This window comes from Magallana gigas, chromosome 7 (genome assembly GCF_963853765.1).
Source record: "Magallana gigas chromosome 7, xbMagGiga1.1, whole genome shotgun sequence".
Classification (NCBI taxonomy): Eukaryota; Metazoa; Mollusca; class Bivalvia; order Ostreida; family Ostreidae; genus Magallana; species Magallana gigas.
The window spans coordinates 30,648,514-30,669,115 of record NC_088859.1 but is presented as its reverse complement, the minus strand read 5'-3'; the positions used below and the strand labels follow the sequence as shown (position 1 = coordinate 30,669,115).

General features: G+C 31.9%; 1 protein-coding gene across 1 annotated transcript in view; it reads right to left on the bottom strand.

Annotated features, from left to right (window-relative positions):
- Nucleotides 1–20,602, bottom strand: part of LOC105346438 (CUB and sushi domain-containing protein 3) — an 87,154-nt gene that overhangs the window by 57,276 nt on the left and 9,276 nt on the right. The window contains exons 7-17 of the mRNA XM_066065834.1: nucleotides 19,919–20,049; nucleotides 19,163–19,376; nucleotides 18,875–19,029; nucleotides 18,450–18,651; nucleotides 17,986–18,161; nucleotides 17,722–17,884; nucleotides 17,407–17,604; nucleotides 17,103–17,276; nucleotides 16,834–17,016; nucleotides 14,709–14,891; nucleotides 7,890–8,018 (exon numbers count right to left, since the gene is read on the bottom strand). Of these exons, the coding sequence (XP_065921906.1) occupies nucleotides 7,890–8,018; nucleotides 14,709–14,891; nucleotides 16,834–17,016; nucleotides 17,103–17,276; nucleotides 17,407–17,604; nucleotides 17,722–17,884; nucleotides 17,986–18,161; nucleotides 18,450–18,651; nucleotides 18,875–19,029; nucleotides 19,163–19,376; nucleotides 19,919–20,049 (1,908 nt within the window). The remainder of the gene's footprint in view (nucleotides 1–7,889; nucleotides 8,019–14,708; nucleotides 14,892–16,833; nucleotides 17,017–17,102; nucleotides 17,277–17,406; nucleotides 17,605–17,721; nucleotides 17,885–17,985; nucleotides 18,162–18,449; nucleotides 18,652–18,874; nucleotides 19,030–19,162; nucleotides 19,377–19,918; nucleotides 20,050–20,602) is intronic.

Here is a 20,602-nt window from a genome sequence, read left to right as displayed (position 1 = left end):
TGTATTTTAGCGCAATATAATGTATTTATACATGTATTATGATAGGTAACACTCTGTATCAAGTATTTAGAAATAATAGATTTTATTTATCAAATCAGTTTGAATTGCAGACTTGTCTAAACTCTAATGAGTCATCATTCTTGTAGTTAAAAACCATGTATCAATAACATATCTTCACTTTAAAATAAGAATCACAAATTAAGTTTATGGTTGTGCATTAATATCAGTGGGTTAAATCGGCTTCGATTTTCAGTATTATATTTTTACATTCAATATTAATGCATCTACAGGTACATACATCGTAGGTTATAAAAATATTTTGCTCATATATAAATTACCCAAAAAGAATATTAGCTATTTTCTCGGGAAGCAATTTTAATAAAAGATTCTTAAAAGGTAAAGTTATTACTACATGTAATGTAAACTTGTCTATGGTTAATATTGTAGAAAGAGAAAAAATGGTTTACAAAAAAAAATAAAATTAGGACACTTTTTTATATGATTTATGATCTCTCTCTCTCTCTCTCTCTCTCTCTCTCTCTCTCTCTCTCTCTCTCTCTCTCTCTTGCACATTTATTCTTGAGAAACCCCCATGTACACATTTATTCTGGAGAGCCAAAATCAATTTCCAGAATTAAAAGTGTAAATCGTTTTTTGACAATACATGTAACTTAAATCGCATTAGTGATGAAATATAATCGTCGTTTCAAAATATATATGCTTACTTATGTTTACGTCCGAACTTACACCTACCTATGAGTGGACGTAAGATGTAAAATTTTGGCTTAACTTCAGTCGGACGTAAAGATGCGCTCTTTAATGAAACGCAAATATTCGAACTAGTCCGTATTTACACCGGCGCAGCGCCAAGTCTGGACGTACGATTCTTTGTGAAACGAGCCCCTGGGGCCCGTTTCTCAAAAAGGCCTACGTCCAGGCGTAAGCTTAGTCCAGACTAAATCAGGGACTAAACCTCAAAACCAGACTAAGTTGCGTTTCACAAAAAGGCGGAAACTTAGTCTTGACTAAATTTTGGTTTAAATTTACGCCTGCTAATGGATAGGCGTAAATCCTTAGTCTGTACACAAAAATGGCGAGCGTTTTGTTTCTAAGGCAAAATAAACAGAGATTTTTTAATTTTGGGATTGTTTTACATGTTATTATGGAAACATTCACATTTATTGAGATATTTGGTCATGTACATATAACTTTTTTTTTTTTTAAAAAACACCAAAAAACAAAAACCCTATTGTTCGATAACTTTCCTTTTTCTAAATATATTAAGATTAAATCAATTTGATAAATAATGGGCTCAATTCACTAAACGAATGTAATATACAGTAATACTCGGTATACCCCGATAACTAATAAATACACAATAATTAAAAAGATGCTATAATTCTTAATAATACACGTATTCCACAACAATAACTCCGAGTTCATACATCGTATAGATGAATACAAGCGTGGATAGATAATTGATTTTTAAATCAATACTCTATAAGTCTGAGACCATTTTAATGTTTCTAATAAAATGTGAACCCATGAAACGAATCTGATTTCAAAACATTGAAAATACGTCTTTAATAGGAGCATCTCAAAACGTTTACAGTTGTATTTGTGCTTGTGTGTATTTGTATGTTTCTTGCCTACATTACGAAAAATTTTACAACACGTTTGCATTATTTACAAATTTAACTAGCTAGTCATACTTATTATATATGCAAATGTATACCCCCAATAACTCAAAGCAGATAGGAAAAAAGTAGGACTCAAACGTACATGTACTTGTTAGATCTAAAACCGCCCTAAATATCTTATCCGGGGGGATAGGGGATTTTTAAGATTTCTTTTCCATTAAACTTTGAGAAACCATTCGCTCATAAAACTTTCTTCAAATAGGGAGGGGGTTCTTAGATAATTGCTTTTATATCTATATTTTAATCAAGATACTGTATACTGGAGTACTTTCGTCCTGTATAAGCTTCAACCTTCTACACTTGCAAACAGTTTCGCCCCGTCGAGAATTCTCCGAGTCACAGTTGTGTTTCAAGTTACTTATAATAATATTAGGCATTGAAATTCTTAAATTCTTAAAATCGCCTGCTGACAACGAGGGTGAAATGGTTGAAAATTAAACGGGGGCAATTAATTCCTTGTATACAGTATATATATTACTTTCAACACCACCACCCCCCCAAAAAAAACCCCAAAACAAAACAAGCAATTAATTAAACCAAAAACATGAAAAAGGGTACAGGAGACTCTGGCCTCATATGTTGTTATCTATCGTGTTGTTAATTGTAGAAAATATCTTTCAAAACTTTTATCATTTCAATCGTAGAAAATCAAGAATCGTTTCCATGTCATGGTCTACATTCTGTCTAAATTCCTACAATATTGGAACAGAGGATGGAATTTTTCTTTAATTCTGTTTGTAGACATGGACAAGGTTCATATAGGCCTATTATTCATATATTAAGTGGATATTTTCGATTTCATTAGGTTGCTGTTTAAATCATAGCCATATTATTGTCTATAAATAATTCAGTGATTTAATTTTAGAAAAGGGTATACAGCCTTATCCCAGCAGCTGAAAGTGTCTAAATATCTATATGAAGCATGACTGATCATTCTGCAGACGTAAGCAGGCATTTCTACTATACTCTGCCCCTGCATTCTAATATTTTCAATTTTACACGAATATTGGAGTTAATTTCTATGCATTGTTTCGTACATGATCAATTAAGCATAACTGTGCTTCAATATCGTCAGCGATGAATTCAATTCAATCATGTATTTGGTTTCTGCAACCTCTTATGTCTGCCCCTTTCATATCACCTGTATTTTCTCTAAAATTTCATTTTGTCAAGAAGCGTATAGGCATTTATTCTTTTTTAATTAACAAACTGTTATGGACAATTTTAACTTGAACATTCTGTGATGTAGTATAACTTGGTACTTTCGAGTAAATGTACTATGAATCCAAAAATTGATCCACCACATATAATCATAGCCTCAAAGCAAAACAAAATACGATGTGTGCATGCTTAGTAGTCAGCGGAGATATCTTAGTTCCTCGACATGTAAACCCTAACTTACGCCTCTTTCAGAAACGCAACTTAGACCCGACTAAACATTGGCCTAACTTTGTTAGTAGGACTAACTTAGGCCCAAATTTACGCCTTTTTGAGAAACGGGTCCCAGGTGTATGAAATTCCTGAATGCAGTGAAGCATATATAGTGCTCTCAGCCTTAAATAAGGGTTGTGAAGCATGAGCAGAACAATAGAAATCGACAACTAATATGGCGTTTCAGAATTCATAGCGGTCTTAATTGCCAAAATTAAAAAAAAGAACTTTATCAATCTAATTATCCAAACAATTGTGCAAACAAACCCGGATATGAATATCATATCATTGAAGTGTGAAAACAAGAATACATATGCATTCTATGGTCACTGAAAACATTTTTGTCCTTACCTTGTATCTATCTTATTTAGATTACATTTCCTGGCACTAAGTTATCGTCAGAGCCAAGCAGTTTGAGACGCAAAATAATGAATATTCAGGGGCCCGTTTCTCAAAAAGGCGTAAATCTGGGCCTAAGTTAGTCCGACTAACGAACTTACGCCAATATTTAGTCGGGTCTAAGTTGCGTTTCTGAAAGAGGCGTAAGTTAGGGTTTAAATGTAGAAGAACTTAGACATCTCCGCTGAGTACTAAGCATGCGCATATCCTATTTTGTTTTGCTTTGAGGCTATGATTATATGTGGTGGATCAATTTTCCAATTCATATATATAATACATGTCCCGAAAGTACGCATGCTATTCTATACCACTGTGCATAGTTCAAGTCGCTCATAACAGTGTGTATTTATGAAAGTAGAACAAATGCCTATACACTTCTTAACATAATGAAATTTTAGAGAAAACAGTTGATATGAAAAAGGCATATATAAGAGGATTCAGAAACCAAATATATGCATTGTAGATGATGTTGAGGCACAATCGTACATATTAATTGAACGAAACAATACATAGAAATTAATTCCAATGTTCGTGTAAACTTCAAATATTTATAGAATACAGGGACAGGGTACAGTAGATATACCCGCATACACCTGCAGAATGATAAGTATGCTTCATGTAGATATTTAGACACTTTCAGATGCTGGGATAAGGCTTGATTCTTTTTTACCCTATCACTATATTATTTATAGAAAATAATATGTCCATAGGTTATAAATAGCAACCAACTGAAATAGAAAATATCTACTGTATAACTAACATTACATGAACCTTGTCCATGTCTACAAAAGGAAAAAAAGTTCCATCCTCTGTTCCAATAATGAAAGAATGTAGACAGTGACATGGAAAGGATTCTTGATTTTCTGCGATTCAAATGATAATAGTTTTGAAAGATATTGTCAAATATTTACATTCTACTGTGTTTTTCCATTAAATTCCGTGATGTTTAAATGCCTCTAAATGCAACAAGTAGTCAAAGGTCAAATTGACGAGTTTTATTATGACGTCACAAACGTTCAACGCTGTAAACTGCAACGTCACAAGCGAAAATCAAAGTTCACGCTTGTGGCTGTTACTGTGGCTCTTCCATTAATATTAACTTACCCTTAGGATAAGATAGGAATTTTAAGGTATGAATCACATTTGCAGACAAGGCAAAAAGTTAAAAAAATGTAAATATAAGCATTAAATCTTGGTTTTTGGAAGTATACACTCTCATAACTGCAGCGGTGTGTGCATACAAATTTTCATAACGCGCTAACGCGCGTTACTCAATTTGTATGCACACACCGCTGCAGTTATGAGAGTGTATACTTCAAAAAATCATGATTCAATGCTATACAATTAACAAGACAGAAATTATCAACATTTGTGGCCGGGGTCTCCCCAACTCCCTTTCCTGTTTTTTGGTTTAATCGATTGATTGTTTTGTTTTGTTTTTTTCCGGGGGGGGGGGTGAAAGTAATATATACTGCATACAGGGGATTATTCGCCCCCGTTTAATTTCCAATCATTTCACCCTCGTTGTCAGCGGGTGAATTTTTTTTAATAACAACTGTGACTGGGCGAATTCATGACAGAGCGAAACTGTTTGCAACTGTTAGAAGGGCGGAAATTACACGGGACGAAAATAACTCTGTGTACAGTTTCTTGATTAAAACAATTATGACAAATGCACGCTAGTTAAATTTGTAAATAATGCACACTGCTGTAAAATGCTAAAACAACGCTTTTGTATTGCAAGTCGACAACTTCGAAATAAAAAAAAACATCCCTTGATATACATACATCTTTAAAAATATGATGAAACAAAACTATCATGAATTCAAGTAATTAAATACCAATTCAGTTAAATGAGTACAAATAAACAACACATATGCATATGCACGAAGATCATCCATAGCACATGTAAACCATACCTATTTAAAAAGAATTACAATCGACGTTTAATATGAAGGAAATTGAACACTTAATCCTAGAATTAATAAAATAAATGAATTAATTTCAGCTCCGAAAATTCAAGGTGTGCATGCGAAATTTTAGAATCGTCAAGAACCTCGACAAACGCATGTCAATAGATCTACAATTGATACACACTCTGCACGCTTCTAAAACATATTTTAAGTAATATTTTAACAAAAATTGATTGTACATGTATCTAAATGCGAGTTCATAAACAATCAAAATACATGTAGCTTTCATATGGTTTTGTTAAGATACTAGGAGTAAAAAAATGAAAATGAGAATGTATACGTGTTGTAAAGTTGTAAGTAGTATACATGTAGGTATAGAATATACAACAACACACAAGAACAAATTACAACTTTAAGCGTTTTGAATTGCTCCTATTCAAAGGAGTATTCTCAATATTTTGAAATCAGTTTCGTTTCATAGGTTCAAATTTGATTAGAATCATTAAATTCCAGTCTATGCTTACTGAGTATTGATTTAAAAATCAATAATCTATTCATACTTATGTATACATCTATCTTGTTGGGGAATACATGTTTAATTTAAAATTACAGCATCTTTTTAATTATTGTGTTTATATCATCTATCGGGGTATACCCATCTTTAATTCTTCATACTTAAAATATAGATTTCATTAACGAGAAGTAATGTATATTATATGTGTTTAATAAGGTAAGCCCATTAATTATCAAATTGATTTAATCTTAATCTATTTAAAAATAGGAACAGTTATCGAACAATAGGTATTTTTTTAAAAGTTATACGTACATATACAAATATTTCAATAAATGGTGAATGTTTACCTTAATAACACGTATAACAAACCAAAAATTAAAATTCTCTGTTTATTTTGCCTTAAAAACAAAACACTCGCCATTTTTGTGCACAGACTAAGGACTTACGCCTACCCATTAGCAGGCGTAGATTTAAACCCAAATTTAGTCCCGACTAAGTTTCCGCCTTTTTGTGAAACGCAACTTAGTCTGGTTTTGAGGTTTAGTCCCTGATTTAGTCCGGACTAAGCTTACGCCTGGACGTAGGCCTTTTTGAGAAACGGGCCCCTGTTGTTTACATTCTTTACTTAAAATAAAACATGCTACTGTCAAAATGATTTTTTTTAAAATCCAACAGGTTTTTCAACATTTCATGTAGGTTGTAGGTTTTCTTATAGATTTTTTTAAATTTCATATAGGTTTCTTATAACTTATTTTTCCTGTGGACACATAGAAACAAAGTGGTTATATAACTTTTAGGGAATGGTCTATCGTTTAGTAAATATGAATTTTTAACAATAATTGCTTAGTGTTCTATGATATTTTTGTTCCATATGAATATTAATTATGGTAGCCCGACGGTTCAATGTAATGTGTTATTTATACAGTAGAGAGTTGAACTTTTCACTAAGGATCCGACAATGAATTAAATTCTAGGTGTTGAGTGGGTGTGGTCAACTATACACGTGACGGTATTAGCCGTGGGTGCAGGACAACGACAGACTAACCATCGGAACCAATCGTCAACGTGGGAAAAGTGACGCACGCGGACGCACGCACTTTGTGAGCTGGTTATATGGTTGAGTATCATCCGTGACGAAAGGTTTTGTTTATATTACGGTGTGTTGACGCACGTGTACCAGATTAATATGAATTATACATGAACGTGTGATGTATCCTTATCACACGTGATCAACATGAATTGGTCTCACCCATACATGTACCTGCTGCGGGTGTATTTGTTAATTTATCCAAAAACAACCTTTCAAAAATATTGTCCGGGCTAAGTATTCATAAGTGACATCAGTCAAAGTCGGGTTATATTGTTTGTGTGTGTGAATTGCGTGTATTGTGTGTTTGAGAGAATGTGGGTAGAGAGTGTTCTATGCAGTAGCTATATTTTCTTCTGCACACTGTAAATAAAGTTCAGTTTATAATGAAGGCCTTTTAACACAAAATGTGACAGTCAACATAGAAAATTAGTCAGAAAACAATTTGGAAAATGATGTTAATAAACTATAGGTTTTCTTTATTTGCATAACTGAAGCTTTGCTGGTTATTTCTTCCATATTCATTTTGCAACATCAACGCATATTCTTCAATTCATGTAGAACTGAACATTTCTATTGGTTTACTAACAAAAACCCGATGGGTAAAATCCTTCACACGACCAGTGTTGCCTATAGTTAAACTCATGGTCACCAATTTTATTGTTTTAATATATTGATTCTTGAATTGATATGTCTAGTAATTGTTTACTGATTTCACAAATATAATCTTTATTATTCAGAAAAAGAAGAAACAGAACATGCTTAGCCTTGCACATGCAAAAATTTGCAAGCTGTGGCTTTCAAACATCAATCACTTTGTTACCATTAAGTCACTATTATATTACCTCTACAAGGGCCTGATGAGTTTAAACGTGAAAAACCACTTTTGCACTTGCAGAAATATGAACCAACTGTATCCACACATTTTGTGTTCAAAACAGATTCACATGGTTTCCCTGTGCATTCATCTTTGTCTACAACAATAAATATGAGCAAGTACGTTTTAATTTTTGGAGATCGTAATTTTATTAGATCAATATAAGGTAGAAGTATTCTAATTCAATACTATATACAAGTAATAGAAGGTTTAAGGATTTAAAATTAAAGTGTCACCATATCCAAAGCTTAAATAGTTGTTTTTTAACATGTCGTTCGGAACAATAAAAATGTATCAAATACTTGTATTACTGACAAAAACCGAAAACAAATCAACAAAGGAAAATAGGAGTATTTTAAAAAATAACGTTAATGCATAAATTGTTGTTTTATAAGGACAATTATAATATTTCGAGAAATAACTTGAACAAAAAGGCTGATAAACCACATTGCCAATAAATCTTCAACGTTCTTGTAAAATACAATTATTGTGATACATATTATAGGGAAAGGTCAGGTATAAACCATTCAAAGTGAAAAAATATACACTTAAGATTGCTTTAAACACCCATCATATAACTTATCTCATAATCTCATCTTAAGCCGTAAAACTTGGTTTAATTATCTGGTCAATGTTATCTCTCCAACAAGCGCATGGAGGCTGCCGTGATAGCATCTATATTACATCAGCCCATCACTTTGATAAACTGACCCACATATTGTATAACATAGTTCTGTATGAATGGCGCAAGAAAATGCATTTGGGATAGTATCTTATTTATGTGAGCCTGAAGATACAGAAGAACTTCAAAATCTCTCTGATGCTAACAATTCAAGACCAATAATTCCAACATTAGAGGAATGGTGCTCTGTGATCAGTGTGAGGTCATGCCCACTGGCAAGGAGTATTCTAGTATTCCATTCTTTAAATTAGTTATCCATTGTTCCACTTACGTTTTGATGAAGCATCTTTGGCAGGGTTTAGTATCACAAAAAAACCTTTTTTGCATTCCCCTTGCTTATTCTTGCAATTAAAGGCTTAACAAGCTGGCTTATTTAGAAACACATAACTGTAACTTCCCACGTGTGGACTGATATGAACTGTGAATGGGGCTGCACGCTGACATCACAGATCATTTGAAAGTTATCGGGATAAAACCCGATGATAAACCACAACATAATCAAAATGGCAGCTCGCATGACTTTGTCAAACTTTGATATTTAATCTGTGACTGTTGGTAAAATATGATCATGTTACGTAAACTCTCATTGTTGACATCATTTTCATGGTAAATATAATTATTTTAACTCTTCTGTATTTTTGCGTGACCTTTCCCTTTAAAGTTCCATAACAAAATTTTTTTTGGTTGCAAAACAATGCTTCTATAAGTAATGTTTGAGTATTGGAGCTATTTTTTACAACCAGCAACAAACAATTTAACGTATTGCAACATAACTGACAATTTGATTTAAATTCAAAATTGGTTTTCATTTTTATAACTTATTTTAGACGGCAAAATACTTTATGCGGCTTTAAAGTCAAGAACATTTGCATTTTTTTTTATGAAAGTGGAGTTTTAAGAAAATTGGTGACAATGCAACCATGCATGCTTAATATCATCGATATCGTAAATATGGCGCTTTACCTTAATATCTACGTTTTTACCAAGTCTAACAGATTTTCTTAGGTGTTTCATCTAGCATAATAAACAGTGATATACACTAGGCAAATGTACAAGAACTACTAGCTCTTTTTCCATTAATCACTTTCGTTCGTCCGTTTCCAGTCTCGAGATAAAAAAAAAATAGTTTCACAAGGATCTCAGATTTGGCAGAGAGTATCGATATTTCATTGTATCGTATAAAACAAATCGGACGGAAGACCTATTCGTTACTCGCGATCGTAACGAGATCTAGTTACAGTAGATACTGATAATGCATTAAACCGGCATCTGTTTTCAGGCTTCCTTTTTTTTCTTTTTTTAAAATCAGTTTTATACTGGTATACTCTTTGTCCTGTGCCTCAAAGTATGAATTTATAGATATTTTCTAAGATCTATATGTACATGAAGTTTACAAGTATTTTCTAAGATATGTAGTAATTACACATCGGGACAAATACTTTTTTTCTCCCCCAAGTCCCTAGGTATGAGTTATTAAAATAAGATTTACAGGTATTTTCTTTGATATATGTAGTAACTTAACATGGGGACTTACATTTGTTTTTCTCTGCACCCCGAAGTAAGAATGTTTAAAATAAAGGTTTCAGGCATACCCTTTGATATGTAGTAATTACGCATGGGGACTTGCACTTGTTTTTTCTGGGTTTTTTTTTTGTTTTTTTCTGTGCCCCTGTGTATGAGTTTATATGAGCAATTACAGGATTTTCTCATTTCAATGTATTTAAGATAAGGTTTACCATCTTATTTACAATTTAATATCATACTTTAAACTAGCAAGACCCAAATCTGTACATTATAGATTTTTTCATGACATGTTTTGTTACATTTACATACAGGAAGTATTTGTCTTTTTGATGCATGTATGAAAGGGTTGAGTGAATGTATCAAATATAGGTGCTTACTTGCTATACAGTTTACAATTTATCAATGACTAGGTGTAAAATAACTTCTGTAAACTGCAGAGGGTTACATGACCCGATAAAAAGAAAAGATGTTCTTAGCTATTTAAGAAGTCATAAATCACCCTTCTATTGTTTACAAGACACTCACTGAACAGAATTAGATTAAAAACTCAGTTTATGCTCAATGGGGTAATGAGATGCTCATAAGTTCGGGCAAATCAGATGCAAGAGGAACATTAACCTTATTTACTAATTAACACAAATGAAATAAATATTTTAAAAGTTTTTAGCAATAATGAAGGAAATTTCATTATATCAAATATAATGATAGATAACAAGTACTCAATTACGCTTGTCAACTTATACGGGCCCAATAGGGATAATCCTTACTTATTATTCTGAGTTGAGTGATAAAATAAATGACTTTTTTGATACCGACTTTATAATTATGTGTGGGAATTGGAATATTGTACAAGATTTCCAATTAGATTGCTTTAATTCTGAGAGAAAATAATCCCAAAAATAAAATTGAAATAGAAAAACTAAAATAAAAATTTAGTCTACTAGATCCCTGGAGAATCAAAAACCCAAATATTAGAAAATATACATGGAGTAGAAAAAAATCATGTAAAGCAAGCTAGACTTGACTTTTTCCGTGTGTCAGAGGAACTCATATCATTATCGATAAATACACATGCTACCCGGTTATAGGACTGACCATTCTATTATTGAATTAGACATCACTATAAATGACTTTAAAAAGGGAAAGGGATTCTGGCGTTTTAATAACTCACTACTCAGGAATAAAGACTTTGTAACAAATGATTAAAAAATGATTAAAGAAACTGATAATGAATGGCGTATTAATGAATCAACACTGGAAATTCCAGACAACTTATTTTTAGATGTTTTATTGATGAAAATAAGGGATATGGCAATAAAAATGTGGTCGAAATTAACGCGAGAAAGGAGAGAACATAAAGTAAAGATTAGTAATAATTTAAATTTTTACATGATATGTATTCTGATAACCATTTGCCACTATATTTAGATATGATAAACGACCCTGAGAGGGATCTGGAAGAAATTAGAAAATATGAACTAAAGAGGCTTTGCTAAGAAGTCATTGTAAGTGGATTGAAGATGGAGAAAAACCAAAAAAATATTTTTGTGCTTTAGAAAAACGAAATTTTGTTAACAAAAATATTAGCAAATTGGATATCGAGGGTAAACATATAAACAAACAAGAAGAAATATTACAAGAAGTAAAAACGTTTTATAAACAACTGTATGCAAATAAAGATCAAGATCTTGTAGATGTAAACCTAGAAGATTTTCTACAAAAAGAAGAAGTCCCCAAAATAAATAATAGAATAAAAGAAATTAAGATGCAGAAATTACAAAACAAGAGGTGCTTCAAGGCCTAAAAATATTTAAGAATGACAAAACACCTGGAACAGATGGCTTTACTGCTTATTTTATTATTTATTTTTTTTGGAGGGATATTGATTCTTATATTCTCAAATCTTTTAATTATAGTTATGAAATGGGACAGTTATTTTATAAACAAATGCTAGGAATTATATCTATTCTCCCAAAAGGCAATAAGCCAAGGGAATTTTACAAAATTGGCGACCAATCACCTTATTGAATTTTACATATAAACTGCTATCTAGTCTCTTAGCGAATCGAATGAAACCAACTTTAACGAAAATAATTCAAGAAAATCAAAAGGGTTTTTTGCTGGTAGATACATAGGTGAAAACTCTAGGTTATTATATGACATTATGCACTATTGTAAGGAACATAATAATCCTGGTCTTATTCTTCTGGTTGATTTTGAAAAAGCGTTTGATTCTATTTCTTGGAAATTTATTTACAAAGTACATGTATTGCATTTCTTAAATTTTGGTGAGAATTTTATAAAGTGGATAAAAATTTTGTTTAAAGAGCCTAAATTATGTATTATTTAAAATGGTATTTTTTCTGATTTTTTTTCATATGGGACGAGGTTGTAGACAAGTGGACCCAATTTTACCATACTTGTTCTTACATTGTGCAGAAATAATGGGTTTAATTATTAGAAATAATAATCTAAATAAGGGAATTGTTATTGAAGATAAGGAATACAAACTATTACAATATACTGATGATACAGTCTTATTTATGGATGGGTCAGAGGTCTCCATCAGGTCAACTTTATTTTTTCAACCAGTATTCCAAATTTTCTGGATTGAAACCAAACTATGATAAAACACAATGTATAAAGATTGGATCTACTGTTCATACTGGCAGTAACTTATGTGAAAAATACAAAAACCTAAAGTGGTCACAGGAACCATTTACAGTCTTAGGTGTTACATATTGCATATACTTAGATACAAATACTATGTTTGATTTAAAAAAAAATTGAATCAGTTAAGAAATTAATATCATCATGGTCAAGAAGGACTTTATCTACTGCAGGCCGCATAACAGTAGTAAAGACTTTGCTTATACCCAAATTCAGTCATTTATTGATAACGCTACCAAGCCCATCTAAAGAAAAACTCAAAGAAATTGAAGACTTCTTCTTTTATTTTATATGGAATAAGAAAACAGCAAGGGTAGTTAAAGTTATGAATACAGTGGCACGAGAATGACATGTCTTGACTCTTTTTGTAAAAGTTTAAAAATCACATGGATTCGCAGATATTTTGATAATTCCTGTAGTTCAGCTTGGAAGCATTTAATAAAAGATTTAATTCCAGATATAAGTTATCTAGCTATATATGTGGTAGAGATTTTTATAGAAAACTTAAGAAAGATGTCAAGAATGCTTTTTGGACAGATGTTATTTCAGCTCTATCAGACTTAAGGCTATGCATTGATAATTAGACATCTGTTTTGAGTCCAGTGTGGTATAATAAAGATGTCTGTATAAACAACAAAAGTGTTTGTTATAGATCATGGCTAAAAAGGGGTATTCAGTTTGTTTTTGATTTTTACGATACGGACGGAACTTCGCTTAGATATCATGAATTTTGTACAAAATATTATTTAAAAACACCTTTTACATTATTTTTTAAAGTAATTGATTGTATTAGAAAATTACATTTGAATTATGACTATGATAAAATTCAAAGAAGTCAACCTTTTTTCCCCAAAATTCATACAATTAATTACAAAAAGCAAACAAGGTGGTAGAGATTTCTATGATGCTTTTATTAGTCAGAAATACAAAAAGCCAAAAAGTGAAATCAATGGGAAAATATTTTAGATTTAAATGTTGACAACTCTTGGAGGAAAAAACAAAATAATTTGTTTTTTTAAAATAACAAATGATATACAATTAAGGTGGTTCAATTATAGAATTTTACATAGAATCTTAGCAACGAATACATTATTGCGTAAAATTGGCATTACCAATACAAATTTATGTAGTTTTTGTAAGATATATCCAGAAACACTGTGTCATCTTTTCTGGGAATGTGAATATGTCGAAAATATTTAGGAAAGTGTATTGATTTGGTTCAAAGAACAGTTTGGAATAGATATATCTCTCAACAAAGTTGATGTTTTGTTAGGAAAATGCTACAAGTATTACAATATATTTAACTTAATAACATGTATAATTAAAAAAAAACATATTTATAGAAGTAGGAGCAAGAATTGTTAACCCTCATTTGAAAGGCTCAAAGAGGAAATAGTTTATTACTTTCACTGTGAGGAACATATTTATAAAAAAAAAATGGTGACATGTAAAGAAATAAGATAATTATTTGTTGTGCGGTTACATATGATGTAATACAGTTGTCTATTGCAAAAGAAAGATTAACATAAAATTATAGCTGTCTATGTATTTTCACATGCATGTGTTTGGGTGAATGATGTATACATGTTAAAAAGAAAAACCTTTCACGAAATTTTATTAGTTAATATATATATATATATATATATATATATATATATATATATATATATATATATATATATATATATAACACCTAGTACTTGGTGAACCCAGGGCCCAAACCCTGGCACCAAATATATTGCTTTTTATTAAGTGATGGGACAATAAAGGGTTAAAAAAAACAGGAAATGTAACCTTCTTCCTTTGTTAAGAATTATATAAAAGTTGATCTTTAAATCAAGTCTTACTGTAAGATTAATGGGTAAGAGACGTTGATAAATACAATCAAACATGGATAAACTAAGCACTTACTGACACACGGATCCAATCCAGAAAACAAAGCATCACTCCCACAGGTCACATCTTTATCAGTTAAAGTTGTACCATTTACATTGAACCCAGCATCACACTTCAGCGTGGCTGTCTCTTTATACTTAACATCACCACCAGATTCAACTTTACCATACATCACTTGTGGTAAGGGACATTTAATCTCTGCCAAAAAACATCTTTAAGGTAACTGTGCATTGAAAATTATTCCATATATTTGCATGGCTAAATTATGTCTCGACTATTCCTAAGAAAATAACAAAAAATCCAGCAATTATATCCAGATGCAGAACAGATTCACTATTGTTTTGGTAATTAGCAAGAGCAAATACCACGTTTAAACACTGGTTATCCAAACAGTTACGCTCAGCTAAGCTTTAGACCGTCTTTAAAGTAATAACATTAATTAACTATAAGAAATATATAAACAGTAGAGTACTGTGGAATCATTTTCGTTCGTGGGGGTCAATGTTCGTGAGTAGCCAAATTGTCTTGGTTCATTGGGACGTTATTTCGTTGGTAGCAAGTTATTTTGCGTAAATAAATATTAAATGAATGCTTGCATATACATTCATGGGGATGTAAATTCGTGGGCAAGGGTTACTCATGAAAGCCACGAACATTGGTCCCCAACAAACAATAATGATTCCAAAGTCTATCTTGTTAATGAAGATTTACAAATTTTCTTCACATTTTCTTTAGCTGAACATTGAGCTTCTTTTTAATGTTTCAGTTTATTAAGAATATTTTTTACAGTTTTTATTTCTAAATGTCCAATTTTAAAATTTAACACACTCATCATTGTGGCTACACTCAACCTTTAGCGATCATGCGGACGTTTTCACACAACTTATACCTTTTCTGGCTCAACGTTTTAGAGAAGATTTTTAAAAATACCAACAATTTTCAATAACTCTTCATTACTTCGCCCTTAAAGGAGGCTTGGCCCTTTATTTAAACATACTTATAAGCGTTTCTCAAAGAAAACTTTGCTCCAAGTTCGGTTGAAATTGGCCCGGTATTTCTGGATAGTAAGATGAAAATGTGCAACGTTTACAATGACAACAACGCTAACGACGACAGACAACGGACAAATTTTGATCAGAAAAGCTCACTTGAGGCTTCGGTTAAGGTCAGCTAAAATGCAATAAATTATGTTTGAGCATTTTACAAACAGAACAGTTTAATACAGATAAAAAAAACATAACTTAATATATAACGTTTACATTTGTTAACAAATCTTGAAAAAGAAATCATCATTTCCATGTTTTGTGAACTTTTCTTTTTAAAGAATTTCTGCCTATTCAATATCAAAATGTGAATCTTGCCTTAACCAGTTAAAAACAAAACACCTTAATACAATACGATTTATCTTGCCTGACTATTACTTTTTGCATTTCGCTTACAATGTGTCAATAAACACATACTTCTTGAATTTCATAGGTACCCTTATGTGATGATGAGCTTAAATTAACACTACTCATTTTCGCACCGTAGTTGTTTTTTTTTTGGGGGGGGGGTGTTTTAATCTTCTTTGGGGGTGTGGGGAGGAGTGCCCTTCTACACTAGCAAACGGATTTGTCCCATCTTAAATTCGCCCAGACACAGTTGTGCTAAAAGACAGAGGAGTTGAGACGTTTGAATTCAACCAGTCTTAAATTCGCCCATAGACGACGAGGGAGTAAGGGGCGAAAATGAAACAGTGGTTAATATTTCCCTGTATACCATACGTAACATTGAAAATTAATGACTGGACATTTTTTTATAGAAATTTCACAGTATTTAAGAGCCTCGTAATTGATGTTTTTCTTCTGGTCATTAACATAGTCAAGTTCATTTCCATAACAGAGTTCAATTTTCTTGGTCAATAACTTTTACCTGTACAAAACGGTAAAGGATGTGACCATGTGACATGTTATTGTTTTATATCACTCACGAAACGTTGCATTGTGTGACCTTGAATCATTTTATCTTTCTGTATGGGTCATTTATACTGAAACAGGTAGATACAGAATGTACTTATTAGCTATTTTATCATTCCATAAGGATTACCGGTACAAAGTGTCGAGTGTTAGCATGTACCATTTCATTCTTATTTAAATTTTACCTGTACATGAAGATTGAGGATGTGACCATGTGCCATTTGACCTACAGTGGATGTACACCGACCCAAGAAGATCATATCCTGGGTCACAGCTAAACATTAACACAGAGGCAAAATCAGTCCCACTTCCTTCAGTAATGTTAACACTTCCATTGGTTGGATCACTTACTGAGCTGCATTGTTGAGCTGGAATATCAAGTGTTTCCTCGTCAATATTTTAAACACAAACCTTGGATTGCGTTTGGCAAATCGACAAAAATATATATATTTACCAAAGCATATTGGCAGTGTTTCCCAGTTTCCATTCTCTCGACATCGAATGGTGGTTAATCCCCGAAGAGTAAACCTAATATTGCATTTGTATGTTGCAAAATCTCCAACCTTTGCGCCTGTTGCACTTATCAGTATTCCATTTCGTAAAGCTGGAGGTGTGCTACAGTATGTAACTGTGATAACAAAAAGTCAGTTACGCACTAGTTTCTACATTTATTTACCGTTGTTTTAATCAAATTTTCATATATTTTAAGAAAATGGTTTCGTTTTATATAATCGACCATATAATTTACAAATACTTACTCTGGCAGTCAGGTATTCTTGACACATTCCATTTTCCTCCAGGTAAACATTTCAGAGCAACAGACCTTTTCCTGTTGTACTCCTCTTGTTTGAATGAGTATCCAGGTTGACAGGACAGTTCAATTTCTGAGTTAAGTGCTGTGTATTTATCCGAAACTGAATTTATGGTCCATTGTGAGAGTGTTAACATGTGGCAGTCTAATGATGAAATAAAGATATATATAAAAATCTTTATTTTAAAACATCTAGTATGACAATGTATGTACATTAGTAAAAATGATCTACACATTTAATAGCATGTACCAACAGGCTTACCAACAGAGAACTCAGCCTTGAATCCTTTTTCAACCAATACCAAGTTGGACTTGAAGGTCACATTGAGGTATCCATTGGTAGAGCTAAATATTTCAGTAATGCCAGAAGTACCTGTCAGTCCTCTTCCAATGTGCAATGCTGTACCGGTAGTGTCATTATAAAGCTGGGTAAAGTTAAAAATGCAAATTGCCAGAACCAATACATATGCCTGCAAGTTCAATAAATTAGTTTATACAGATACACATTTATTAAACGATGACTTACCTCTACGTAATCAGAATTGCTTTTAAGTTTAAATTCTGTGAAGCGTAGAGAAATTGGTTTAGTTTCTCCTGTATTTCGTGTAAGAATCCAGGCACATGTGACATTGGAAGGATAGCTGCCAACTTTATAGCCAGGTGAAAATATAGTTCCTTGTTGCTTCATCTCAATAATACAACCTTCAAAGGCAATTGAAGAATTTAATCTGATTGATTGATCCTCAAAAGAAAAACCAAAGGAGTTTAATCCATTTAACAACAAGAGTAAAATACTTTAAGGAACTTTATCGGAATTAATTTGATAAATGTCAAAAATAATAATTTTTAAAGTTTCACAATGTCAACAAAATCAAATCAAAGGGAATATTATCAGTAGTTACACTTATAGTAGAAATTATGCAAGATATTGGAATCAAAATTAAAACAATGAACATTTTGAATATAAGCATATTATCTATACTACAGAACCTTCCTTGTATTTGAGCCGAAATCCTCGATACTTGGTGTACTCATGTTTATCTGTTGATAACACAATGCGAATTGATTTGCTTCTAGATATGTAGATGGGATGCAAAGGAGTTTTATTTGACGAGACAGCTTGAGGTGCAATTAAGTCTTCTCCGTCATAAGCTTGTAGGGAACTGCTTGTAGGCAAATCCACCTCTAGAAACTGATACAAAAGTATTTTGTTTAAAAATTGTATTTATATTCAAAAAAGTTTTGGGTGTCATTTATCCAAAAGATGAACAGAGCTGGAGTATATTATGGTCACGTGTTTGAATAATTGAACCGAGCATTAAAAACTAGAAAAATAAAAGCGATCTTTTAAAATCCGTTTGATGTTCTTTTTTTAATTAGGAATCTACAGTATGTAAAAAATATGTCTTTTGTACCTCCAATGACACCACTTGGTAAGAACCTGCTGTAATCAACCATTCTAGCTGTAATCCAAATGGAACAGCTGTCCCATACAATGGTGACTCCAGGTTCTGCCAGCTACTGCCTGCTGTCAGCTTCTTCATATCATTCCAAATCACTGAATCAGCAACTGGAGGGTATAAGGATATTTTTTTTGCTTAAACACTAATGATATTATATAAGCGGAATTACAAAAGCCCATTCCATCTGTACATAAATATGTTTCTTTTTTTAATTTTACTAAATACAGGAGCCAAACACACCGGTTTCATATGTTACAGTAAATCCACTTCTGACATTTACGGAACCATCCATGCTGAGCTGCATGATGATGTAATTGTTCTGTGAGTAGAATTCCTTTTGTGATTGAAGACTTCCTGTTACACTTCCAAGAAAATTGCTCTCTTTTAAAGATATGCCACCAGTCCATATACTGAGAACATCAGCATTTTCCTCCAAATGAAAACTCGAACTTATCTACAACAAAAATACACACTATTTTTATACATCGTATAACGCAATAGTAGAAAATATATTAAAATATCCATCATGCATTAAATTATGTTATTCAAGCATATTTTAAACACAATTCAACAGTTTTAACAAGTTCTTTAGAGTTTTAGCAGCAATTATGTATATCACCATTTCTGGAAAGCCAGGATTCTCTCTATCGGTATATACATCAACGAAAAGAAATTACGATTTTCTATTTTATTTAGGAAAATGATGGTTTCTGCATAATAGAATATATGGAAACACATTTTTTATATGTGTTCATTAAGGTCATTGAAATGCTTTTCCTTAAAAAAAGACTTACAGAAGTTTATGAACGATATTGTCTTATCACTGAAAAGTGAATTATATTCACCAAATTTTAAGTGAATTAAAATTTTACAATAATTAGTAATAGCAACATCAAATTTGTAAAATCCGCAAATTCCACATCTCACGAGCTGTAATTCTCCTTCCAAAGTATAAATTTATATATAGTAATACTATACGACCCAGTGATCACTTACTGTAATTTTTATGCGGGCACCAACAGGAGTCTGTATTGTCCATGTACAGAGGGCATTATTATCAAACCACGTCATTGTTATAGATCCTGGTGTACCCTTTTCAAGCATTAATAATTCAGAGCAACTTGATGCTGTAATAGTAAAACAAAATTATCTTTACAGGGAGCCATGATGGCAACATTAAATTAAGAGAATATTAAGAATATATTAAATTTTCAATGTATTTGATGTCTTAAATCTATTTTACAATAAAATGCTTTCTTTGGTGCTTCGTTCATACAAATTTAAAAATATAGAACCTTTGCCCACAGGTTGAGTTACTTGTTTTAGCAATATTAGTGTGTGAAACATCAGAGCGTTTTTAATATATTTAACATCCATTTCTCAATCGTTCAATCAAATATCAATTAGGTATTTTTTTAAACGATCTCTACAAACACCGATAGAAGGAGTTTTCTGTTATATTTACACCATGCCTGAATCATTCATTCAATTGTTTATCTAAAGTGAGTAAAAGAACATAAAATATTATTATTCTCGATCAGATTTTTTTTATAAACAGAAATGAACAACGTTTGCATTTTTTCATTTTAAATGCTTATTTAATGTTTATATTTACGCTTTTTATACCCAGACTTAAAAAAATCAAATATTGTTTCGATATAAATTTTATTCAATTTTTGT